Source organism: Siphateles boraxobius, unplaced genomic scaffold (assembly GCF_051911475.1).
Source record: "Siphateles boraxobius isolate OS27281-9 unplaced genomic scaffold, OSU_SipBor_1 6, whole genome shotgun sequence".
Taxonomy (NCBI): Eukaryota; Metazoa; Chordata; class Actinopteri; order Cypriniformes; family Leuciscidae; genus Siphateles; species Siphateles boraxobius.
This window is the reverse complement of record NW_027509186.1, coordinates 25,339,802-25,366,633: the sequence shown is the minus strand read 5'-3', so window position 1 is coordinate 25,366,633 and position 26,832 is coordinate 25,339,802. Positions and strand designations below refer to the sequence as shown.

Below are 26,832 nucleotides of genomic sequence, written 5' to 3'. Positions count from 1 at the left end.
ATGAGATAGGAGGAGTTGTTTCCCCCTCTGCTGAATCATTTGCTCTTCATAGTCTGAGTGAAATGAATGTGGTTTGTGATTGCATGACTATCGAAACTGTAGCCAAAAAAAAATGCTTAACAAAAGCAGTGGGGTAAACATTAAACAGCAGAAAAGATGTCATATGCAGCAAGGACAAGAGAAAAGAGCTGAGGCTGGACAATAAGAACTAGTGGAAGAGAAGTGAGAAGGGAGGTCAGAAATCTATCAGGGCCCCTGGTAATGCTTTGAGGTGAGACCTGAACATCTGAGATAGAGGATTAGTCTGTGACTGACCCGTTGGGCGTTATCTGTTCACAGTCTCCACATGGGAAAGAACGACCTGCTGACTTTCTACGACGGAGATGACCTGACTGCAAAGATATTGGGTCAGTACGGTGGTTCCCGTCCTCGCTTCAAACTCTACACCTCCATGGCTGATGTGACCGTCCAGTTCCAGTCGGACCCTGCTACCAACATCTATGGCTACAACAACGGCTTTGTGGTGCACTTTTTTGGTAATGGCTTGTTTAACCCTTTTCTATGGCACTTTCTCAGCTTCAAACATGTACAGAACACATTCAAAAGTTTGGTGTCAGTAAGCTTTCAGCAAGGACACATTAAACTGATCATAAGTGACAGTATAAATATTTTTGTTGTAACAAAAGTTTTCTATTGCAAATAAATGCTGTTCTTTTGAACTTTCTATTCACCAAAGAATTCAGAAAAAAACAGTTGTCAGTATTGATAAACATCATGTGACACTGAAGACTGGAGTTTATATATTCCTGCTATAAATTTAGCTTTGTCATCACAGGAATAAATTACATTTTAAAATATATTCAAATGAAAATGGTTATTATAAATTGTAATAATATTTCACAATTACTGTTTTTACATCAAATAAATTCAGCCTTGGTAAGCAGAAGAGACTTCTTTCAGAAACATTAAAAACTCTTACAAACCACAGACTTTTGAATGGTAGTGTATGTCATTCTCGTTATTCTCAAATGTAGTCGGATGAAGCTCATTAGTTTTCTGCCTATGAGATTTATTTGAGGTGCCGCAGGGATTGCCAATCTCAGTTTGACGAAAAGGTGTTGAGGAGACGAAAGAGGGAGAGAGAGGTTATAGAGCAAGAGCCACAGCTGCTTTAGTCCTCACCTTTCCTGCGGATAAAGTGAAGGTCATTCTATAAGCTTCTCTCGGTGGCCAACTTCGGATAACATATAATAAGTTCTATTCTGAGGGTGGAGGAATGTAGAGGATTTTTCGAGTGGACTGAAATGGACTGTTTTTCCATTTCCTTCATGCTGCACATAGGGAAAATTCCTCCGGCAGCTTCTGCAGGTGCAGAGGATTTGGCCTTACAGAGGCGCTAACAATTACAGTACGTTTTTGTACTCATTAGCCGCATTTGCCGGGTGCCGTGCCCTCCACAGTTTTGCCACTCTAAGAATGGACATCAGCAAAACACCTGCCAGCTGTCTTGTGCTCCTCTATTCATATTTTAATCACAGCCAAGCTGATTCCTAGCATTTGATTTATCAGTCATTAGGCACAACACCTGTGGTTTGTTCAGGGACATGGTGAGAAACAAAGAAATTGTTTGCAAGCATTATTGAACATTCTGTTTCTCCCTCTCTCCCTCTTGCTCTGCTAATCAAACTAATTGAGTCTCACTTTATAGGAAAGAAAAGTCACGAATGAGAACTCACTGATGTCTCAGTTGTTTCTTAGAGAAAGGTGTGAGATTAAATGAAAAGAAATTGAGACCTTTGATTAAAAGGATAGTTCACTCATAAATAAAAATCCTATCATTTTTTCACCCTCACGTTGTTCCTAACCTGAATTGCTTTATTCTGTGAAACTCAAATGAAGATATTTCAAAACATACATACAAAAACAAGATATTTATTTTTGTCTATATAAACAAGTAAATTGGTACCAAAAACAACATTGATCTCCATTCATGTTCATTGTATAAATATATATATATTTTTTTTTAAAGTTCTTCTTTTATGTTCCATGAAAAAAAAAAGTTTGGAGCGACATAATGGTGACTGAATGATGACAGAGTATTAAATTTTGGGTGAGCGATCCCTTAAAGATTAAATTAGATCTCACAGATGTCGCAGTCTTCTCTCTTAAAGCAGTCAGATTAGAAGGAGAGTAGATTAAATGGATTTATATTAAATGCAGTCAGATTAAATGGAGAGTCTTTCCTTTGGGATGAGACGTTAAACCGAGGTCCTGACTCTCTGTGGTTATTAAAAATCCCAGGATGTCCTTTGAAAAAGAGTAACCCCGACATCCTGGCCAAATTTGCCCATTAGCCTCTGTCCAACATCATGGCCTCCTAATCATCCCCATATATGTATATATACTGATTGGCTTCATAACTCTCTCCTCTCCACCAATAAACTGGTGTGTGATGGGCGCTCTGGTGCAATATGGCTGCCATCACATCATCCAGGTCCAGTTGATGAATTCCCCATTTCCATAAAATCTTTGAGTGCCGAGAAAATCGTTTTATAAATGTAACAAATTATTAAATAAGACATTTGCTCAGTGTCATTTGGTTTGGGAGAATTTGATGAGAAATATTTGAGATCACATGATAATCTCTGACTTTTCATTGCAAACATGGGCATGTTAGCAAATATAAGAGCACTGATGAGACCACTTCAGAACATTTTTATCTTCTGTGAAATATACCAAAAGGAAAATTCTGTCCTCATTAATTTATTCACCCTCATGACTGACTTTCTTCTGTGGAATTCAAGAATTTGTGTTTGTTCAATATTCTGAAGAATGAAACCATTTTGGTGACCACTGACTTCCATAGTATGGACAAAAAAACACTAAGACATTTCTTCAAAAGTCAGAAATTGTCAAATGATCTCAAATATTTCTCTCAAGATTCTCCGTGTTATTCAAGCATTCAGTTTATAGCTCTATACTCTCACATGTCAGCAATTATCTCTGAGGAATAGTTGATGCATCATATATTTGTTTTCTTTTTGCAGAGGTTCCCCGTAATGACACCTGTCCAGAGCTTCCAGAGATCTCTAACGGCTGGAAGAGCACATCTCACCCTGACCTGGTGCACGGCACGGTGGTGACCTATCAGTGTTATCCGGGCTTCGAGGTGGTGGGCACCGAAATGCTCATGTGTCAATGGGACCTGACCTGGAGTGGAGACTTGCCCAGCTGTGAAAGAGGTGAAAACACACACACACACATTCATGATGATAACCACTCTCTAAAATCCATTTTCACCCCATTTCCAAACCAGCACGCACTGCCTATTGATCAAGAGCAATTCTGTGCTCCAAAACCAGATGAGCTTTTGAATTCCATTTGAGGGGGGAATTTCACAAGTGCCTGTTCGCCTCTGCAACTCGGTCCCATTCAAGGACAGGTGAGGAGTGAAGGAGGGCTTTGTGGGTAATCACTCACTTTTCTTTCAAGGGCGTCTTTACGGATGAGGCCGGCGCCATTTCACTCCGCAGTCTTGGTGCATCTTCCTCTATGTGCTCACGCCTTACGATACCTTTGTGAACGTGATTTCTATGATTTGAATTGTTTTTTCATTCTATACCCCCTTGTGAGAGCTCTGTTGTAACCATGGTTGCTCCAGTGATTGAAATTAAATCTTGTCACATGACTATTGTGTAGCTTGGACTCACTGTGTGTGAGTGTGTAATACTGCAGGCTGCCAGGACGTCCGCAGGGATTCGTCACTTGAAGTATCCGCATACAGGACACGCGTATGACCCTGGGGCCGCTGTCCCTCACAAAAACAGCAGGCCAAAAGCAGCGGGGACCGTTATGCGGTTCAAAGCTTCTCACCCGCCACGCAAACATCATTAATTTTACTCGCCTCTCCCGTCCCCTCTTCCTGCCCCTCTACTGCTGGGGAGAGAATTGGGTTTGCAACTGGGCAGGCTGGAGCGAAGCAATCTTTTTATTATACAGCACTGTGTCTCCGTACACTGCCCTGAGATCAAAGTCACATGCTCTTCTTGCCTCACACTGTCTGGGTGAGATGAGCGGCGGCCCCTGGCACTCTGATTGGATGTGTGACTGATTGGATGAACCACATGTATGACTTAGACGTGAACAACAAAGAAATCAGAAAACATACTGATACAATGTACTTTGAATGCACCATATATAACTTTGGATAAAAGTGTCTGCTAAATGCATAAATGTAATGTAAAAAAAAAAAGCAGCAAAAGATGTGGAAACCGCAAGAATAACTAAATAAAATGAATCATTTATAATCCAAAAGCATTGTTTGCTCAACTAATTTTCGAATTTAAGTCATTGGTGCCACCCTCAGGTGAATGTGAGAACTACAATATAAATCAACTATTTTGTTGACTAACTTTGAATGGCTAACACATTGAAAGGGACCTTCTGTTACATATTGTGTAAATTTTAATATTGCATGTTTATAGTGCCATGTTAATGTATGTACATGTTTTATTATAAAGCTTACATTGCAAACCCATTAAAATAATATTTTTTTCATCTAGACTACTGTTCAAAGGTTTAGGGTCAGTACAATGTTTAAGTCATTATTTTTATTCAGCAAAGATGCATTAACTCAATCAAAAGGGGCAGTAAAGAATTTTCAGAAAATAAGAAAACAAACTAATAAATGCCGTTCTTCTGAACTGAAGAACTGAAAAATTCAGCTTTGCCATCACATCAAAAAATTACATTTTGAAATATATTAAAATACAAAACAGTTATTTTAAATTGTAAAAATATTTCACAATATTACTGTTTTACTGTATTATTTTCTTGGAGAGCATAAGATACTTAGGGCTTTACTACATCAAATGCACAGTAGAGACTTGTTCAACTGAGATTCATTTAATATTATTTCAACTCTTTTCTTTACCAGTCCTGTCATGCCCAGACCCAGGCACAGTGGAGCACAGTCGCAGGGTGATGTCAGGCCCGCGTCTCATCGTGGGCTCGACTGTCCAGTACATCTGTAACAAAGGCTACTCACTGTCAGGAAACAGCCTCCTCTCCTGCTACCATCGTGACTCCACCGGCCCCAAATGGAGTGAGAAACTGCCCAAATGCGTTCGTGAGTACCTGATTTTATTCGCAAATAATTCCATATATATACACCTAAAGATGCACACACATAGTGCTTGTTAACTGTACAATAATTACAATTCAATCAACTTGCAATGAAGTCTTTACAGTTTGTATAAAGTCCAAAACCATTGAAGAAGAGTATAGTACTAGTATAGGACTAACTTTTCCACATTTGCGAATGTGTGTGTACGTGTATTTGTGTTATATAGCTGAATCGTTTGAGCCGTGTAGGAACCCTGGCACTCCCGCCTATACCATTCAGAGCTCCGAGAAGCGTGCGTATCAGGCTGGAGAAACTCTGCGGTTCTCCTGCATGAATGGGTATGAGCTCCAGGGTGAGGCTGTTCTCCGATGTGTCCCCGGGCACCCTTCCAAATGGAGTCATCCACCCCCTATGTGCAAAGGTAGTCCGTGTGTTTTGCAGTGTTCATGGTGTGTGATCTGCATACTATAATATTCAAGGTCTCTTTCCTGTCTGCAGTGGATGTTTATTTATTGATATGTTGTTTCTCTTCAGGGAAGGCAGTGTTTGTTTTGAATAATTGGTATGACATGCAACATTTTCTCGTTTTGTTAAAAGCTCTCACTTTTCTTCCAGCGGTAACACAGGAGTACATCGATGAACGTAGGCTGGATGGTAAGAACTTTTACATCTTAGAAATGCACATGTATTTGTAATCACAGGTATCCATCTCGACTTATTTGCTATACTTTGTCCCCTACTAGTGGCCAGTGCAGATTTCAGTATGGAGGGAGCCAGTGTGGCAGTTTCCATTTTCATACCAGTGGCTGTAATCATAATTATCATCATGTCGATATATTTCTACTTTTCAAGGTAAGTGGTCCCAAAAACTTTTATATATTCCCGTTTTAAAGTTGGGTTCAAGACGATTCACTCGATCAAAAGTGATAGTAAATATGTTTATAATATTTTTTTTTCTAATAAATGCTTTTGAATTTTTTTTCTTGAAATTCTTTTGAACTTTTTTTTTAATAGTTATTTTAAATAGTAATATTATCTCAAAGTTTTTACTGTATATTTGATCAAATAAATGCAGCCTTGGTGAACATAAGAGACTTTTTTCAAAAACATTTAAAACATTGAATAATTTTTTTAAAACTCAAGCTGCACGATTCTGGATAAATTGAGAATCACAATTTTTTTGTTTCAAGCTGAGATCACGATTCTCCCACAATTCTGAACAAACAACTAATTTACAGGTTCTGACAAAATGTTAATTGCTGCAGTCTATTTAAAATGTTAAATTAATATGAATTATTTTTTTTTTTTAAACTTTCAAAAAATTATGAATGATTAAATGACTCACGCACAAATACTTCACTTGTTTCATTACTGGATGAATCAACATTTTTGAATGAATCTCTTGAATGAATAATTCAATGACAAACACATTATTTCAAGTCACTTGTTGCCACCTACTGGTGTAACAATGTAATTGATACAATCTTTACTTGAAGTCATTACTTTCAAAAGGTGATTTACTCTATTCTGAGCGCTAGTGTAGATATTGTACTGTAGATAGTGTTTCTATGCGAACTATATAACTTTTATCTCAGTTCTTCTGTGATCATTTTAATTACTGTAACAGAAATAGTAATACTGTGTGGTTGAAAAGACTGTTTGTGAAGCTGTTCCATACATGCCAACTGCTCTCTCTGACTCAGCAACAGCGGCAATGCACATCTGAATGTTTCACTACGATCATACTTGTCAAATGTTTAATAGATACAGGCGAATCATTATCATTTAGGAATAAGATCGTGTTGATGTTTGAATCGAGATCATGATCTTTTTAACGATTAATCATGCAGCTTCACCACATGGTTTGACATTTTGTTATGTAATAACGCAATGAAATTTTTACAATGTTTGTGACAATGATAGTTTAGTTCAAATCTCTTTCCTCTGGTTCAGGCCAGTGCAAGGCATATGAATTGTTGATGTTTGTTTGTTTCAGGGTGCAGGGGAAGTCTCTACGGCTGTCCATGTCCACATCACCACAATATGATCACATCAGAGGAGAGTCAGCTTTTGAAAACCCCATTTACGAAACTGCAGTAAGTAAAGCACATGCTCGCCAAAAGCTGCCTTCATCGGCAACCTCCTCATCACTAATAGAAGCGTATTACCCATCGCATCCTTTCGCAGTGATATTTCAATGTGGACTGTGAGGTACTCATGTGTTCAGTCTTACAGGTGCACATCTGCACTTTGAACACCATCTGCGTTGCCATATTGTGGGTTCATTTCTGTTATCTAATTAGCTGTAAAGTGGCATTCTGGAGTTGAAATGAAGTGGCGCACAAAGCCACGCCCTCATCATCTCATTATTAACGATCACACAGATTTACAAAATTATCAGTGGGGCAGAACACCAAAGAGGAAGTGACACATTTAACCTCATTATTGCAGAGTCTATTGGCATATCACAGCAACCTCTGCTTCACCTGCTCTCATTGTTCAATATTCACATTCAGCTCAAAGAGATAGTTCACCTACAAATTAAAATTCGGTCATCATTTACTCCCTTTCATGTCGCTCCAAACCTTCTTTCTTCTGTGGAGCACAAAAGGGAGACATTTTGCACAATGCCTCAAGTGAATGGGGACAGATGCTTGTGCTCCAAAAGTGATCGTAAAAGTATCATATGGTCACATGGCATCATAAAACTAGTCCACATGACTTTGTAATTAATAGTTTTAAGTGACAAACAAACCAAAATTAATTTTGTTAGTCAGTGAAAGTCTTATTTGTTCATGTATACTGCCATTCAAAAGTTTGGGGTTAGTACTATTCTTTTTAAAGAAATGAATACTTTTATTTAGCAACAATACATTAAATTGACCAAAAGTTTGAATTCGTATTTCAAATAAATGCTGTTTAGTTAGTTTAGTTAGTAGTAAGACTCTTTATTCATTAAAGAATCCTAAAAAAAAGATCTATCACAGTTTCCACAAAAATATAAAGCAGCACAACTGTTTTCAACATTGATAATAATAAATGTTTCTTGAGAAGCAAATCAGCATATTAGAATGATTTCTGAAAAATCATGTGACAATGAAGACTGGAATAATTCAGCTTGTTAAATAAATGAAATAGTTATTTAAAATTATAATAATATTTTACAATATTACTGTTTTACTGTACTTTTGATCAAATAAATGCAGCCTGGGTGAACAAGAGACTTTTTTTTATACCTTTGCACATAGGGGGTGGATGACTCCATTTGGAAGGGTGCCCGGGGACACATCGGAGAACAGCCTCACCCTGGAGCTCATACCCATTCATGCAGGAGAAGCGCAGAGTTAGTGTACTATAGAGTTACCTGATTTTTCCAGTAATTGATGACTGGATATACTTTGATAAAGTACTTTTACAAAGATAACACACACTAGAGTAATTCGTTGAGTTGTGGATCATTTCCGTTGTGTTTTGGATTAATTTCGTTGTGTTGTGAACTTATGTTTGCTTTTTAAATTTCGTTATGTTGTACACTACTGGGCAACCGTATATGTCTATAACCAAAGATATACTTCAGAACTGAGCATAGATAAAAATACATACAAAATTGTATCCAGCCATCAAATTACTGGAAAAATCAGGTAATTTCATGAAGGGTGCCTTTTCAAGCAGCTTTGATTTATAGCTTTATCACGATGTGTGCATTTGTGAGCATTAGAGACATTTTAAAATCATTGTAAAATCTTATCAACCCCAAACTTTTGAACCTTATATACAATGGTGTTTGTATGTGAAGATTGTTGCTCCAGGTTTCACAATATGATGCCAGATCTGATTGTTTTTTTTTTTGTGTGGTTTTTTCGTGTGTTACACCACTTTTAGTTATGTGAAAATCAACAACCAGTGAGATTTGGCTGTTTGAATATGCTGAAGTCCATATAAGTATGGGGAAAAAAAACTTCTGGGAAAGGGAAAAAAAGAAAGTCACAGGTTTAGAATGACATGAAAGTGAGTAAATGATGACAGAATCATTATTTTTTGGGGGTGAACTATCACTTTCATGCAGAGAAAAATAAATCAGACGCTTTTTGACCTACATAAACTTGCTCAATCACTTACATTTGCACTTTCTCTTCTCTCTCTCTCTCTCTGCATCTGCATCCCTGAAGAACAATGAGGTGAGAATTTGACTGTCAATACTTTTACACTGATATATGGATCTTTTCCCCAGCCTGCTGCGTGTAGCATGTGTTACAGATTGCAGGTTATTCACACCTCTTATTATGCTGTGCAAGTGTCCCTCCAGATCTCTCTCTGTATGCTGTAGCACTCATAACACAGTCCCAGCAGCTCTGCCTGCATATACTAAACTGCTCAATAACAGTTTCTGGCCCCCAGGGCCACGTCTGCGTTTGACTGTAAGTGTTGTAGCTGGACGGATGAGCGTGTGTGTATGTGTGTGTGCTGGTTCCTCTTGCACTGATGCCTTGAAGTCGTGTTCTCGCATTATGCGTGTCGGGAAGTAAAGATGATGCAAACGGGATCACAAGCACCTCTCTTGAGTATGAAGAGACATGACTGTCTGTTTACAAAACGTAGAGCCAAATAATATGGTGTTTTGGATATTTAATTTCAGCATTTTAAAGGTTTTTATTTCATATGCATTATTGACTTTGCATGCAGCCCCCCCCCCTCCTCCCATAAACATCTAAAGGCTTTTTAATACTCATTTGATAATCAACGATTTTGTGTTCATTTGTTAGAAAACATCTTCCTAAATCACACATTGCCCAATAGTTTTCCCTCCAACTTCCATCATGCTTCCATTACTGACCATTATTTTAAAGTCCTTTTCATGCTTAAGTTGCATGGTATTTTTGATTTGTACAGAGACCTATGATTCAAAGCAGCCACCAGAGGTACTCTCTAGGATTCTGTTGTAAAGAAAGACCCTGTAAGGAGAGTTGATCAAGGGAATAGCATCACATGGACGAGGCTGAGAAGGTTTGAACCACTGGTGTAGGGCTTCTCCATCTTTAGCATCTCTGTCATGTTGTGTTTGGATCCAGCATTTGGTTTACATATTCCCACCCCTCACAAAATGAAATGAGATATATATATATATATATATATATGTGATGAATGTTTATATTATATTTGATGTGTTTGTTTGTTTGGTCCACAGGACACGAGAGAATACGAAGTCTCCATTTAAATAAAACAAAGCTTGTTTTAGCATGGAGGACCGCAAGCCTTTCTCTGCCTTGTGGAAGATCTTCTCAGTTCCTCTCACATCTTGTGTAGCCAACTTGCTCTTATTCTCACCTGAACCTACCTTCTCATCTTTTCTCATCTGCTGTAAATATCACCTTGCTTCTGAGGACTTCCACAAGCGAAGAGTGTGGACAACATGATATTATTTTTGTAGAGCTTCAATAGCATTGTCCTGGCAGTATTGCTTGTACAGTTTTTACCCATAATTGAGCCAAATGAATTAATGAATTCAAAAGAATGACTGACAATAGGGGAAACCATGTTATTTACTGTAGGTGACTGATGTCTGTCTAAACTGATTTATTTATTTAAGTTTTTTTTAATTGTCTCCCTCCCCCCCCCCCCCCCCCCCTCCAAAAACAATAATTGTATGTAATACATATTATGTATAATGTAAAGTCACATTGCGAGATTAAGGAAAATCACAAGTAAGAGAAATAGTTGCAGTTGTGAAGTATAGAAAAAAATGATAGAAATTCACATTGAAATATAAAGTAATTGCACGATATACAGTCGCAATTATGAAAAAATACACAATTGCCTCTTCATTTTCCGGCATATATAAGCTTCCATAGTTCCATAGTTTGGGGTCGATATGATTTATTGTAGTTTTGGAAGAAATGTCTTATGCTCACCGAGGCTGAATTTATTTTATGAAATGTACAGTAAAAACTGTAATACTGTGAAATACTGGTACAATTTTAATATATTTAAATATATATAATTTATTCCTATGATGGCAAATCGGAATTTTCAGCATCATTACAGTCTTCAGTGTCACATGATCCAGAATCATTGTAATGTGCTGATTTGCTGTTCAAGAAACATTTTTTATTATTATGCAGCTTCATATTTTTGTGGAACCCATTATACATTTTTTTTTCAGGATTCTTTGATGAATAGAGAGTTCAAAAGAACAATGTCGAAGTCTTTACTGCCACTTTTTAAATCAATCAAATTATTCCTTACAGAATTCATTTACAGAAAAAAAGTATTCATTTATTTTTACCAAACTTTTGAATGGACGTTGTATCTAGATCTTATCCAGATAAATGTTCCATAATGATAATCATAGCATTTCAAATATGAAAACCATCCAGGGGGGGTGGGGGAACACTCTTTAAAACAATCGTGTAACACACTGCAATTATTGAACAATTAAACCTATGCATGGTTTACAGTTAAATCTTTTTTTAAATAATTATTTTAATTTTCCACTATACCTTCAAATAACATCTGGCAGTTTTATAAAGTGTAGTGTTTTGCATGGAAACTGGTACGTCTGTATCCAGTGATGTGAAGTGGGTTTCATAGGGGTGATCTTAAGAATTTACGTTAACCTTAATTATGACTCGCCTGTGTGTACAGTGTCAAACAAAAGCCTGCTGTTGAAGTGCTCTCTATCTGCGCAAAATTTCAGCTTTGGTTGATTAAGCCGAAAGTAAAAATCTATGTACAGAACGTTCTTGTAAATCATCCCTCCTTCACTGATCAATTGGCTCTGATTTTTTGATTTCCGTTTATTTTTGTATGTTTTTATACATATGGAGCAAAATAACAATTGACTGTACTCTTTCAGCAGGCACTCTTAATATATAAATATCTAAGAATGTACATAAAATTTGTATTAGATATGGCTTAAATGTATATATGAGGTTTATCTATTATAGAATAGATCTTTGTTCAACATTTCACACTGTCTGTTAATATCAATGATATGGATAATCTAAAAGAGTTATGTACTTGGTCTCCATTTTAATGTTGTCCGTATTGATTGAAATATTGTCATTTCACTGTAATTAGCAAAAGCTGCCAAAAACATCACAACTGGTCACATGACAGACTTGCATTGTGTGTGTACGTTTCAGTGTTTCACTGTCTCCAATTGAACAACGGTGTTTTGGGAACATAAGAAACAACATTTATTGGAATTCAAGGAACTCAAGTGCATTTTTCAATATGAAAATATTACATGCATTACATTCATATTTATTTAATTATCCAAAGCAACTTATGAGTGAGGAAGAACATGAGCAGTTCAGTAATATGAGAACTTGGCTGTTTGGGATTATCTCGATTCAACATATATTTTTACTTTATTGTAGGTACTGTACTGCAATTATTTACCACAACATTGTCGAAGCATATCTTCAATTAAAAAATGATATTCCATTGGATTGGCCTGGTTTATTTGTTCTTCACGAACTATTTTTATCCATTCTTGGGGAATATTTCCTTTTGTTTATGATATTTCCTCCGTGTTTGAGAGAAAACATGGCCTGCAGGCTAGAGAGTTATTCTTCCAGACTAACGCTGGGAGGAGCCCTTCGTCTCAGTACGCATGCGCAGACTTCATTCCAACTCCACTTGAGTCGAGTCAGAACAGAAGAGGGCAGCGCCAGCCAGTTAGCAAATAGCTACTAGCAATGGCTTTTCATAACAACACCTCTGCTCTTCACTGCTGTCATCTGAACACCATTCGCGACTGTTTCTGCACATAAGGACCTAACCGCCGACAATCAATCCAGCAGACTTGCTTTGCGAAAGAGAGCGCTTTTCTAGTCAGTATGCGATGGGGACAGACAGCTGGGGATTTCTACACGCATCTTTGCAGGCGGCTGCTGCTGAAGCAGAGGATGCTGCTAGGCTAGCGAGCTAGGCCATTACATCCCACATGAAACCTTCAATACTGCACCAGACAGCAACGTTTCATTCAAAATAGGAACGATATTTGCACTTAAATGAGAGTTTGAGCGATTCATCAGCTCTCGTTTAGCACCAGACCTCCGGCGAACTGTGTGCTTTTGTCTGTTGATAGCTGCTAGCTAGCCGAACATCGGAGCAGCCAATCCGCTATCCTGTTAGATTATCGACCAGTTTAATTTCTCCAGGACGGCTTAAGGACAGCATATAACCCCGTCTCTATTGGGAGAAAGTGAGAACTGTTGTCGGGTTGTGTGTTCATGCTACATTTCAGCAGTGTGAATGTGGGACAAAATGGAGACCCCGAAGATTCTGTACGATTTGGACACGTCCGGGGGCCTAATGGAGGTAAGCCTGTCTGCCCTTCAGCTGTACCACAAATCACTGCCTTATGCGAGTTATAATACAGGCATATATGGATTAAATTAATCCGAATGACAGTAAGTTGCCCGAATGGACGTGAGTCGCTTTGGTGAGTGTATGTAGAGCTGGGCCTGTTGCAGAAACGTGAACAAAACTTGGCTATACAGCAGCCGAACAGTTTTCATTAGTGAGCTCACGTGACCAGTTCTGATTTGACATGGAAAAAAAGTTTAATGACCTACTCGTAGTTGAACGCTGTGGTCCAGGACTGCACACTCTGGAGGTTTCAATAAAAACTGACACCTGATTTTACTCCAAAATCTGCAATCAGATTCGGATGATATCCAAAACCTTTCACTGGTAAGGTTGGAAACACCCGTTTAATGTGTGAACAGACTTTCTCTCCACTGACGTCTGTCACTTAAAACATTTCAGGAGATCTTTGTGTAACACTACATGCATGCTTCAATTATATTTGCCAATCTGTTCCAGCAAATTCAACAGCTGCTCGCACCTCCACGCTCCGAGGATGGAGAGAAGAGACGCAAACCAGAGAGGGAGACCAGAAGAGGAGGCCGAGCCACAAACCATGACACCTGTGACAGCTGCCGTGAGGGAGGAGACCTGCTCTGCTGCGATCACTGTCCGGCTGCTTTTCACCTGCAGTGCTGGTATGTTTGCAATGCGATTTCATATAGTGTCAGGGATGAACAATAAGAATGGTGAACTATTGTCTGTCCTTTCGGCTGTGTTTATGTACATGTCAGTTTATACTGCTGATTTTTGAATTTCACAAAGTTATTTATTTGTCTGGTTGGCTGATTTGGATTTAAGAGGGTGACTTGTGGTAGTATTGGAAGCACTAGTTAGAGTGGTAAGTGATGGTTTGCACTATATACCATATTTTTCTAGTAAAAGACAGTGTTTATGAATTTATAGTTGTCAACATAACATTTAAATGAAAAAAAAAAAAACTTGACCGTTCTTAAGGTTGATGAAAAAACAGAAATATTGTGAAGTGTTAGTTAACTTCTACTAACTTCCTAAATATTTGAAAGTGCAATTTGTTCCTGTGATGGCAAAGCAGAATTTTCAGCACCATTACTCTAGTCTTCAGTGTCACATGATCCTGAATTGGTGCTGAAGAAAGATTTCATAATATTAATGTTGTGCTGCTTATTGCTTAATATTTTTATGGAAACAAAGGTCTACTGTCACTTGATCAACTTAATGTGTCCTTGCTGAATTAAAGCAATAATTTCTCTTATACAGTAGTCAACATTTGAAGTGGATTTTTTTTAACAATACCTGTTTTTGTCTTAGGACAAGTTTGATCAACTTTTTTGATCCACTTCAAATGTTGACTACTGTATTTGTTGTAGTGGTTGCACGTACCTCTCTTTTTTATAGACCTTATGTAGCCCCGGCCCTTTTCAGCGCTGCACTCGTTGTCTTTTGACTTCCGGTCTGTATTTTCACAGCGATCTTGCATAGGTATGAATGAACTGCTCGTAAAAAAATTCCCGGTCGACATTTGTTAAGACATCTGCTTTACAATGCTTATGATAAACATTACAATGCTCATGATAACTTTTGTTAACTCTACAATAAGTAAATCCACTTCTCCAGCTAATTACTCCTGGACAGCGATGCCATAGAAATATACAGAGCGACCGCAAAAACGGAAGTTCAAAGACAATATTCTAAAGATGACGGCGCCCACGTTTCTCTGGTGCATAAGGTCTATACTAATTTCTTTGAAAAAACTGTAGCAGTATCAGAAACTACAGTGAGTTTGGCAGTTCAGCATATGTTCAGCCTGCTGAAGCTTATCACTGTCGCATAAACGCTGTAGATTGCATGACTGCTAACATTGCATATTGTTTTATGCACATCACCACTTCCTCTCCCAAAAAAGGGCATTTGGAAGTCTTTTGTTCACTGACAGCCTTAGCTTGAGTTAAAGTATTAATGCACATTTACCCTAAGGACATCAAGTTATTGATGCCTACAGGTTAATTTTCCTGTTTAGTTGTCCTCATCTACATCTCATGTGTAAGATTTCAATTCTCTGTCTTAATTTCTTGTAAGTTTTGTTTGAAGGGAGTATTATATATATATATATATATATATATATATATATATATATATATATTAGGGCTGTCACGATGTGAGATTTTTCACACCACGGTTATTGTGGCCAAAGTAATTCACGATATCGATATATCGCGATATCTATAGAAACCATGGGAGAAAAAATGTCAAATAAGTCAAATTAATTTTTACTTTGTTTATTTAATTTTTTTTTTTTTGCATTTTTACTTCGTGTTCTCAATATTTTAATGCAATTTTTTGTGAAGTAAGACAAGCATGTGAAGTATATCTGGTTTCAAACTAGAGCGAAACACTGTCTGAATGTTTCCTGAATAACTGAAAAGCTTAAACCTATTGTTGCGGCGGTGCAAGTCATGCAGATTTGTACAAAACAAAACAAGTGCAAATACAAAAATACGAAAATAAGACGAGCAAAGAAAACAGAGTATTTAATCATCCCCCTTTATTTAAAAATATGAAAATAGAAACCCGCTGTTAACAGGTTAGTCACATTTCCCATTCCATGACTAGTAAAATAATTGCAATTTACTCTCTGTAAAATAGTGTAATCCGCAGGGTGATGGACACGGAGATGGGTAAAAAGGTTGATGGCTACACATTCTGCAGATTGGGTTTAAGGGGGTCGCACACCGGACGAGAAGCGTAGCTTTGCGCCGCGCCGCGTGAAGCACACCGGACGCGCACTTTCTCAGTTCATGGCCAGCAATATTGTTCTGCTTAAGGACATTATGAAATTAAGATTATGTCTGTAGGCTACTATGATATGATTGTGCTGTACAATTAATTACAATAATTGCTAATGTCTGCAGTCTGAACACTTCACCTCAGTCAGAGCGCATCCGTTAACTGAATGAATTGAGAATCTCACCTGAAAATCCGAGCCATTGCTGGGCGCCACGGACAGACGCTGAATGGTGCCGTCGGTGTGTGTGTGTCTTTCTTTTACTGTCTATGGTGTGTGTAAACTCCTAGAAAATAATGTGTTCGAATTTTAAAGAATTCTCTGCGCTTCTCGTCTAGTGTGCGACCTCCTTTAATGTGCTGTTTTCTTTGAAGTCGAAGTACTCCCATACTGGCGAACTTACTTTCTCTCGCTCAGACAACATTCTTCTCAGAGTGGCTGCGCGGGCGCGCGCTGCGTCGTCTTTTTATTTGATAGATGCGAGTGCAATACTGCCATCTCAACTGGCGCTGGAGTATACGTGTCATGTTATCATAAAAGTCCTATTCATTTTAAACATTGCGGTTATCGCCAATACCGGTATATCGTCACACTCTAAATTAACACGATGTCGATATTTCAAGCTTTGAATATCACGATTATCGTTAATACCGGTATATTGCGACACCCCTAATATATATAATAATTGTTTTTCTGACATGTCCTATTAAGCAAACGCTTAGTTTTTACTGCTATTGCCCTGTGCTTATCACCGAGGGGGAAGTAAATGTACTATTCAACAACTGTCCTTATTTGTGTGGTTGTTTCACATTCAGTCGATCTCTCTTAGCTGATGTAACAGAGCTAGTCTGCTGTGTGTCAAAGAGGAAGAAAAGAAAGAATTGTATTTACATGCATCATTTGTGCCATGTAACCCAAATATTACAAAGAGTCCTTGTGGTTCAGCCTATTTTAACTTGTAGTTTTGTGAAACCAATACAGTTTCTGTGTGACTGGAGCGATTTGGTTTTCTTTTCATCGATCTAGCCCAGTGAATAAAAACCTGTGAACTGTCACTATATTTTTCATCCAAAAATTCTGCTTTTTTTTTTACCCCAAAGTTTACAGAAATGTAAAAAACAATTACAAGCAGTATTGTGTTTTTGAACATATCAAGATTTGTGAAAGAAATGTCATTCTTTACAGTAATCCGCCTTTAAGCAGAGAGATGCTGCCCCCTGGTGACTGGATGTGTCATCGCTGCAGTGTGCGCAAGAAGGTTGGTGCAGTCATATTTGCCCTTGCTTTGTCAATGAACATTTAGCAGGTTTTTCCTGGGTCAAAAATGGTCTTTGGTGGTGGCAGACGAACAAGGGCATCTACACACCGTACAAAGTACCTTAGACATGTGGCCTGTGAGCCCAGCACTGACAATAAATCCAAAATAAATGTCAATGAGCAGTTTGTAATAATAACTTATCCTATTTATTCATGATATAAAAAGTAATCACTGTCAGGACAGATCATAAAACAAAGTGCTTAGAACTATTATATGTCTAAAAAGTCTGCATTTATATGTAAAAAGTCACTGAGTGACCCATTTAAAATTGTAAATAATAAAATGAACAACAAAGTAACGCATTACATAGAAGAAATGGCAGGTCTGATTTTTGCATTTACACCTCAAGATCATTTGGCATACAGTATCAGATATTGTTCTATCCATTGCCAAGTTTATCACTGTCAATTGAATTCAATCGCACAAATACAAACTTGTGGAGCTAGAGATTTTTGGTGGAACAAAGATTAATTTTGGCAGCTGGCAAAATATTTTCAGTGCAGGAAAAAACCTGAACATGATTTGAGGAAGACACAAAATGCATGCCGCCTTCACAAAGGATATAATCCCAGAATGTATTGCTTTGTGCAAAATAGAAATCAGATGGCAGAGAAGGCGAGAGAAATGTAAATTATAAGCAAACTTGCATTTCATTCAATGCTTAAAGTAAGTATCAACAAAAAGTCAAATGTCAACTCAAGAAGAATAATTTTGCTCATCATGTGTGTGCTATGATTTTTTTTAATGCTTAAGATTATCCTTAACAGCATGTTAACTATTGCCTTAGCGAACTTGCTTATTCGTTTTAGGACAGAGCAATACAGTATAATTTTGTGGTTCTCTAGAAGCGTGAGCAGAAGGCAGAGCAGGTGAACGGGGCGCTAGAACGGCAGCTGTCCAAGCGGTCGTCCTCCCCTGCAGCGGAGCTGGAGCTGGGAACGCTGCGTTTGGACGGACTGCCCTCTGCTGCGTCAGGAGGCCTGAGACTCGCTGTCGCACAGGTCCGTCTTCTCGAGCGACGCACGAGTAGCCGTCCTGGAACGCCCACTTCCAATGCGTCCACTGACACGCCCACACCATCGGAACAGAATGACGTGGACGAGGACCTGATGGATGTTGAAGAGGAAGTGCACTGCTCTGAGTCCGATAGCGCCACACTTCGCCTGAAGAAACCTTTTCAGCTGCTGATTGCTGCGGCCATGGAGAGAAACCCCACGCAGTTCCAGCTGCCCACTGAGCTTACGTGCACCACTTCACTGCCAGGTGAGACTCGCCCACACTTTTGTGGAATGTGTTGTTAAAGTGTGCATTGAATAACTCTTAGTGTATGTGTGTGTGTGTATATCTACAGGCAGCAGTAAGCGCAGAAGGAAAGAGGAGGCAATGGGCAAGAATGTAAAAAGGCCACAACATGAGCTGGATCCCAGTGGGCTGGTCCCTCTGCCAGTGAAAGTGTGCTTCACCTGTGGCAAGTAAGAGCCCAGAAACATTACAGACACTCTTATGTGTATATATATATATATATATATATATATATTTTATTTTTTTACTGTATGTATATAACATATGTATGTATAATGTTAAGGCTGGGCATTGACTTTAATTTCATGATTTGGTTTCAATTCAATTTAATATTGATTAATTGGGGCCTATCATGTACAGTACATTGCAAATTTCTTCAGGGAAAAATATCTCTCAACTTATGCTGTAAAACATACAGGAAACCCCAGTTGGTACATCACTATAATATTAAAGGTTAAAATTTAAAATGTAAGTAGCCTATGCAAATAAGTTAATTACACATAAGGAGTTTTTTTATATATATATAATACTTTTTTAATTACCTAATTATGTTAATTTTTAAATATAGACATTTAAATGGTGGCTGTCATAAAAACATGACTGATTTATTCCAACATACATGAAATATCAAAGAACAGGTTAAGTAAAAATACAATGGATATGCAATAGTGCATATATTTAGCATAATGCACCTCTGTAGAGTTACATTTTCTATCTGACTAACGAGTCATGAATGGCTTTTATTAGGTAAATGTAACATTACTTGAAATATTGTTCTCAATCTGTTGACGTCTTTACACGTTTGGAACGCTGATTGAGCGTTAACGAGACATGATACAGATTTCGATAAGCTATACTGTATCTTTCAACATTCCTCTGATGTTCGTTCACGTTTATTTCATGCTGTAACTAGTACTAAAGAGGAAGAGATGATTGGTTCACGAGCCGCTTGAACTGAGGCGCTACAGCAATCTGTCATGCAATATTAAAGAGCGACAAAACGGTATTTATTGTTTAAATCTCCTAATAAAATTGACAGGATTTGTAAGCTGAAACTTTTTCACATCATATCCATAAGTAATAAAGCTTATAGCGATTTATTGGATGGGAGGCGCAATTACTGTTGATGGGAGGGATACAATTACTACGTTAACATGTGCATCAATAATGCGATTATTTCTAATAATCAGCGAAAGGACTTAATCGCAGTAGGATGTTTACATGGCATGAACAAAGCTCTTCACTCCCGTTTACATGCAGTTTTTATTCTGATTATTCACTAAGGAGTGTGGTTATTTTTTACCACAATTATACTTACAGCAAATGCTACACATTTGATGTATTGGCGCATTTTGGTCAGTGTGGTAATGATGCGATTAAGGTGTTTATATGCCTGTTTATTGCAAATCAAATCGCCATACACCACATAGTTTATTGCGATTATGGTTACGATTATGAGCTTAATCGCATTAGTTTGATCAAAGTCTTTTGTTTATATGAGGTAAAGTTTAATTGCAATTTTGCTAAAATCCCATTATAATTGCATTATGAGGGTGCATGCTCAATGTTCCGTTCATTCATCAACTCAAAACAGCATAGACTAAAAGATTGATTGAGAATTGAGAAATTTATATTTATATTCAGAATGGTGTTGTTAACATAAAAATATTTTATGTTAATTTAAACATTTATTAGATGATAAACTTTATTATTAAGTGTAAAACTTAATGTTGAAGTACTAAAATTACTAAAAGTAAAACGGGATTTTTTTTTATTGAAAGATAAATAGAAATATTTTAAAAACTAATGGAAATGACATTGATTTAATAACAGAATTACTAAAATTTATACTAAAATTAAAATTGAAGCCTCAAAATATAGCAATAAAAGCAAATTCAAGATATTTGCAAATTCTGTATTAGTATATAAATAATATTAAAATAACAATGACCCAGATTTTGAATACCCATGAAACCCAAATGGAATCACATTGTCGTCAGTATTGTTGCACAGTGCATCAGGTTCTCTCTCTCCTCTTCCTCCATAGGAGCTGCAGGGTGGCTCCCCTGATCCAGTGTGATTACTGTGCGCTTCTGTTCCATATGGACTGCCTGGACCCGCCTCTCACTGCTATGCCCACTGGGAGATGGATGTGTCCCAACCACGTAGAGCACATGGTGGTGAGTGGCTCGTCTTTGAACGTTTTTTGGAACCAATCACAACAGATTACAGTATTTTTTTTTCTCTTTTCAGTTTTTGTAATGTCACATTTTAGTAGTAATATTTCAACTAGCTCATACATTTTTTTTCTGTATCTTAACTTTTAGTTGATTGTGATTTCATTGCTCTCTCCTGAAATTAAGAACTATAAAATTAAAAAGTTGTTTATTTCCATTCTAGCTAAATCAAAAGAACGTGACCCTCAGCACACGTTGCCAGCTTTTCGATCAGTTCCAGGACCGATTGTCCCAACATGCAGTCAAAGTGGACTTTCTGCGGTGGGTTCACCGCCAACACCATCCCAATCGCAGAGGTGTCCGCCACATCAAGAAAAAGACATTGAAGGTAGAGTCTCATAGAGCAACGTAACATGGTTTTTAGGGTTTCTGCAATTCTTAAAAAACTGGTTCACAAGTGTGTTTACCAGGTCTTTTATGTAGGATGAAAATAATAATAGTTATAAAATATATAATATCTATTGACAGTAGAAGCTTGATAATAATAAGAAATGTTTCTTAAGCAGCAAATCAGCATATTAGAATGATTTCTGAAGGGTCATGTGACACTGAAGACTGGAGTAATGATGCTGAAAATTCAGCTTTGCATCACAGGAATAAATTACATTTTAAAATATATTAAAATAGAGAACAGTAATTTCTATTTAACAATATTACTGTTTTTTTCATGTATTTTTTATCAAATAAATGTAGCTTTGGTGAGCATAAACTTCTTTCAAAAACATTTAAAAGAACTTACCAATCCTAAACCTTGTTTGTTTTATTCATGCTCAGTTCCAATTTATTTGGCTCGAAATTACTCTATTGTGAGTGTGATCTCTATAACATTTAACTTAAGAAGCCTTCTCTAGTATCAAATTGCTGGTAAAATCTTGTAATTTCAGCAAAGGTACCTTTACATAGACGGTAGTTTTAGTTTATGACTCTTGTCACTTTGATGTGTTCATAGGTCCCCAATGCCATTAAAAGTCACTACCAAAATCCCCCTGTGCTGATGGATCAAATGGGCCTTCGCAATGGAGAGCTGGTCACAAATGGTTATATGGAACAAGAATGTTCTTCGTCTGCCCAACATTTAACCAGCAAAGAAGAACAAGAGGAGGTAAATGGACTGTTTAAAGTGCTGTTGTATAAATATGACTGCAAAAGGAATCTGTACCATTCAGTTTATTTTCTCTTTTCTACAGTGGCTTCGTCATGTAATTGCACTTCAGTGCAGTATTATGAAACATTTATCTGCTAAGCAGATGTCATCTTCCCTCCGGGCTTTGGAGCTTACTGATATGTCAGGCGTGAAGACGCAGGAGTGTATGGAGACACAGGAGATCAGCGGTACACCAGTTGGCCCCCAGGGGGCTCCTCTGCTGCCCTCTCTGGCACCCAAACAGCCCGAAAGCTGCCGAGAAAGATCTTGTCAGGGAGATTCTGGCAGTCCAGCGGAGAAGGGAACAGGAGTGAATGGTCCTGTGGTGTGTGAGGGTAAATCTGGGATGACAGCTGAAACCCCACACAGAATACAAACTCCACTCTCAGAAACAGCCCTGGTCAACCATGTAGACATAAAGACTGAGAGCAGCAATCCCCTCAGCTCCTGTGTGCAGAAAGATACTCCTTCATCTACCAGCCTTGCTTCAGACTCGTCTGCCCATCATCACAGCTCAGCTGTGGGAAATGCCTCCTCGGGGCCGAACAGCAGCTTCTCATCTCAAACTAAAGGTTTTTGAACCCACATACTCATATACACTCTGTACATCATACATAATTTCCCTCGGCTATGCTCTAGAATTAACAATCCCCTTCTAGAGTAACAGAATCATTGTATCCTGCTATTAAAAAGTACATATGTTTTTTTTGTTTGTTTTTTAATTGTCAAATTCTAGCCTAGAAATCTAGACGCGCCCTAGCGGCAGCAAATTTTATTTTGCAGCCAGTGTAGTTTAGCAACTCTCCGTCGGCTTGCAAGCTGGAAAAACCAAACTCTAGTCAGGCCAATCACATCGTATATAAAGTTGGTGGGCGGGCTTAGCATAATGATGGCAGAGTTGCGACGGTTCCGCGTAAATATCCTTTTACTTGACAACAAAGATGATGGCTGCTGCTGCTGGCGAACAGCGGTCTTTCAAATCAGCTTTGGCCGCAACTCTGGAAGACTTCTAGTTAAGCTTTTCTTTGAGAAAATAACAAAGAACGGCACTGAAGTCCGTCGCTCTGACTACGTCACCACCTTCGTTGCTCTGGTTGAGGGATTTTGAAAGACCACTCTTTATCCCGCCCCTCGGATTGAGCCCTGCCAATGTTTTGTTCCCAGACCCAACATCTTGATGTGGGTCTGGCTTGTCAAGCTAACAAAATTCACTATCATTCAAAAATTGTTTGATCAAAATTAGTTTGATATGAAATCATTCTAATATACTGATTTGGTGCTCAAGAAACATTTCTTAATGTTATCATAATATTATTGCAGCTTAATGTTTCCACAAATATTTTTTCAGGATTCTTTTTTCTTTGAATAGAAAAGCATTTATTTGAAATATACATATTTAGTAACATTTAAAAAAAGTACTGAAATTCCAAATGTTGTCTCTCAACTAAATTACTAAAATAATTGTTTACTAACTTATAGTTCCAAACCCTAATATCTGTTGTCCAAATTGAGATTGAATTGGAGTTTTAAGATTTTTCAGTCCACATAAAAATTCCTATTTTTACCTTGTTTTGTTTTTTCAGAGAACAAAGTGAGCCCTGATGCAATGTCTGTTGGGAAAGGCTCGACGCTCCCCTCCTCCATAGGCAGCTTATACAGCTACATCAAGAATGTGGTTCAAGGAGATGCAGGTAAGAGTTCAACTTCAGCTGGAAATGACTGTGTATTGTGCATCTGCTTTGCAAGTGCAAGTTATTATTTCAATTGGGAAAGAATGGGTTCATTTAAAAACGAGTTACATTATGTCCGCGCATAACTGCACTGGTTAGATGAATGCAATTGTTTTCTCTGTGTTGCAGAAGTGGACATGAATAAGCTGGATGAGGAGTTGATCAGACTTCTGGCCTGGCAGAGGATCCAGCAGCTGTTGTCTCCCAAATCACTTCAACCCTCGATTAAATGTGGTATTTCTCCAGCCGTCACTGCCTCCCTGCCCAAACCCTCCCCACACACTGAAGGTAACAAACCTCAGAAGCTCATCACATAATGTCGAGGCTGTGCTACTGACCCTTCCAGTCATAATGTAACAAATCTTTCCTCTTTTCCAGTACAAAAAAGGGACGTGCAAGCTCGAGCAGTACTGTGTCCTTTAACAGGAAAAGGGGCAGCTATCAACATGTGCTATAGGACTCTGTACATAGGAACAGGTACGGTTTGCAAAAAGCAACATAAACAAGATTGCATTATTTTGAGTGTTGAATCACTGATGGTTTTCCTTTTTTTTTTTTTTAGGTGCTGAAATGGATGTGTGCCTTACAAACTACGGTCATTGCAATTATGTTTCTGGGAAACATGCCTGCATCTTTTATGATGAAGTGAGTGAATTATGTAACTATGCCTCAATAAAGGCTCTTGGAAAGCTCATTTTAATCTAATTGTCCAGATTTAACAGATCAAGGGTGAGGAATGTTTATAAATGTTTTTTAATCTCTCGTAGAACACAAAGCATTATGAGCTTCTGAACTACAGTGAGCATGGGACGACTGTAGATAACGTGCTTTACTCATGTGACTTCTCCGACAAACCAAACATCTCTTCACCCGGTGGGCTTGCGTCCAAAGTGCAAAACAGCATCAGTGAGTACCGCCCACATCTTGTTTTTGTAATGCGTGATATGATTGTCATAATGCATTGTATCTCCTATGGTAAATCCGCAGGAGGCAACAGGTCAAGGAAGCCGCTGGGGGAGGTGTGCGCGGAGGCGGTGCTGAAGCCCGCAGGTGCTATGATGAGCAGCCTGGCTCAAGGAGGACCCAAGTCCCCCTGTAACTGTAAAGCAAGCAGCTCCAGCCTGATAGGGGGCAGCGGAGCCGGCTGGGAGGGCACCGCATTGCTTCACCACAGCAGCTGCATCAAAGTGGGCTGCATGCAGTTCCTATTCAGCATCACAGAGTTTACTAGCAACCACCCCAAAAAAGAGGAGACATCCACCACTGTTAGCCAAGAAGAGACTGGATTGGTTGACGCACAGACTCCCAAACTCCACCAAATGCCAGTGCTACAGTCCAAGTCTGTATCATAACACATCCTCTCCTTAAATACGATGGACCGTAAGTGCAGTTTGGATAGAGGAACTTTGATAATGCGGTTAATTCATTCATTTGTACTTTGGGTGCTGGGTGTTAAGGACAAAGTGTTTGCACAGTACATTTCTATCTTTTTTTTTCATGCAAAACCTTTTGACTGAGGAGCAGATGTTTGATTTCACCCTTAAACCTCTCTTGTCGACACTACACCCTGTATACTTTGTGTCAGTATAAGAGGTTTTTATGTACTCTTTTGAACAATATATTTACTCCAAAATATTTTATTTTGTTATAAAAATGTATTGTTCTTTTTTCTGCAGTTTTTTGCACACTAGGTAACTATATGCAGAAGTGCATACATGTGCAAATACCTTTGTAGGATTTATTAGCAGAATCATTGATCGTTCTAGTTTTCTTCTGGAACTGTCCATTTCTCTGTAGTGTTAGAGCCTCTACACAGCCTTGGTTGTGAAGTTCATTTGTGTATAAAGCTTGTTGTTCAACTAAAGTTGTCTTTTGGTCATGTACATGTGACTGAAGTGTCATTTTGTCAGCAAGAAAATTCTGACATGTCATTACAATGTAAATATATAAAGATTTTTAAATAACAGACCATTTTATGATTTTTGTGTATAATAAAAGATATTCTGTCATTTACTTAACTTTATTTTGTTTAAAGTCTGTGAATTTCTTCTGTGGAACGCAAAAGAATATATCTCGAAAAATGTTGTATAACAAAACAGTTTTAGTGTCTACTGACTCAGATTGTCTTCTTTTATATTCCACATAAGAAAGTCAGTTATACAGTTTAGAATCAATATGAATAGAAAAATTACCACGTTATGGAATTCAGCGCGTGCAGCACAGCAAAAATAGACTGAAGAAACAGTCGCTACACTACTGCATCGATCCTGCAATGCTCTGGCTGCTGTGTTGAATTATGTGACCATATGTAACCTTACCATCATTAGGGCTTGGTTTTAACAGACAGGGTTTAGATTAAGCCAGGATTAGGCCTTCGTTCAATTGGGACATTAAGTAGCTTTTATAAATGAGACAGCTTGAAATGGCACTGAAATATTTTACGAAATGTCAGTGCAAGTTGCTTTCAGTTAAAACCGCAATAACATGCATTTTAGTCTGGGACTAGAAGCCTTGTCTGTGAAACCGGGGGTATGTGTATGGTTACATAATTCAGTATAACACCGGCCTTCATCCATATGGAGTGCAGCAGCGGCCTTTGCTGGGTTTCACTCGTTTAACTTGAAACGGGCCTCGAAACAGAAGGGGCCCTGCACCACGACATCATGGCTCTCACACTCAAGGGTCTGACGTTATCGGGGCTTGGGGCAAAAAATGTCACTAAAATTAATAAAAAATTTCCCAAATTCAAAATACTGTATAAAGGGCAAAATTGCTGTAGTGTTTTTGATATTTATTATAGCCTATATTTATGTTTATAATTCAGAATATAGAACATCAG

At 38.1% G+C, this 26,832-nt stretch overlaps 2 protein-coding genes across 7 annotated transcripts in view; both read left to right on the top strand.

Annotated features, from left to right (window-relative positions):
• Positions 1–10,866, top strand: part of sez6b (seizure related 6 homolog b) — a 197,198-nt gene extending 186,332 nt beyond the window's left edge. The window contains exons 10-18 of one of the 5 annotated variants that reach the window (XM_077208421.1): positions 340–536; positions 3,048–3,242; positions 4,937–5,128; positions 5,352–5,546; positions 5,741–5,779; positions 5,869–5,977; positions 7,122–7,221; positions 10,016–10,129; positions 10,311–10,866. In XM_077208421.1, the coding sequence (XP_077064536.1) occupies positions 340–536; positions 3,048–3,242; positions 4,937–5,128; positions 5,352–5,546; positions 5,741–5,779; positions 5,869–5,977; positions 7,122–7,221; positions 10,016–10,093 (1,105 nt within the window). In that variant the 3' untranslated portion in view covers positions 10,094–10,129; positions 10,311–10,866. Of the gene's footprint in view, positions 1–339; positions 537–3,047; positions 3,243–4,936; positions 5,129–5,351; positions 5,550–5,722; positions 5,780–5,868; positions 5,978–7,121; positions 7,222–9,294; positions 9,444–10,015; positions 10,130–10,310 lie in introns of those variants that run through there. The other 4 variants (XM_077208419.1, XM_077208420.1, XM_077208422.1 and 1 more) reach the window with 4 other exon arrangements.
• Positions 10,867–12,736: 1,870 nt separating this feature from the next.
• On the top strand, positions 12,737–26,006 carry phf12b (PHD finger protein 12b). Of its 2 annotated transcripts, none has more exons than XM_077208374.1 (15): positions 12,737–13,450; positions 13,958–14,136; positions 17,448–17,520; positions 18,426–18,843; positions 18,932–19,052; positions 20,930–21,062; positions 21,283–21,447; positions 22,069–22,221; positions 22,307–22,835; positions 23,847–23,954; positions 24,123–24,281; positions 24,372–24,470; positions 24,556–24,638; positions 24,761–24,899; positions 24,981–26,006. In XM_077208374.1, the coding sequence occupies exons 1-15, from the start codon at positions 13,385–13,387 to the stop codon at positions 25,343–25,345; spliced, it is 2,790 nt and encodes a 929-aa protein (XP_077064489.1). In that variant the 5' UTR covers positions 12,737–13,384; the 3' UTR covers positions 25,346–26,006. The 2 variants fall into 2 exon arrangements, with proteins under 2 accessions (XP_077064489.1, XP_077064490.1); XM_077208375.1 differs by having other exon boundaries at positions 12,748–13,825.
• The last annotated feature ends 826 nt before the right edge of the window (positions 26,007–26,832 follow it).

What these genes read in the sequence shown, in the direction of transcription:
- phf12b (XM_077208374.1), top strand. Translation starts at nt 13,385, where the DNA reads ATGTGGGACAAAATGGAGACCCCGAAGATTCTGTACGATTTGGACACG. An exon ending in GTGTGCTTCACCTGTGGCAA is followed by an intron (nt 19,053 to 20,929) that starts GTAAGAGCCCAG and finishes CTTCCTCCATAG; the next exon opens with GAGCTGCAGGGTGGCTCCCC. An exon ending in CAAAGTGCAAAACAGCATCA is followed by an intron (nt 24,900 to 24,980) that starts GTGAGTACCGCC and finishes GTAAATCCGCAG; the next exon opens with GAGGCAACAGGTCAAGGAAG.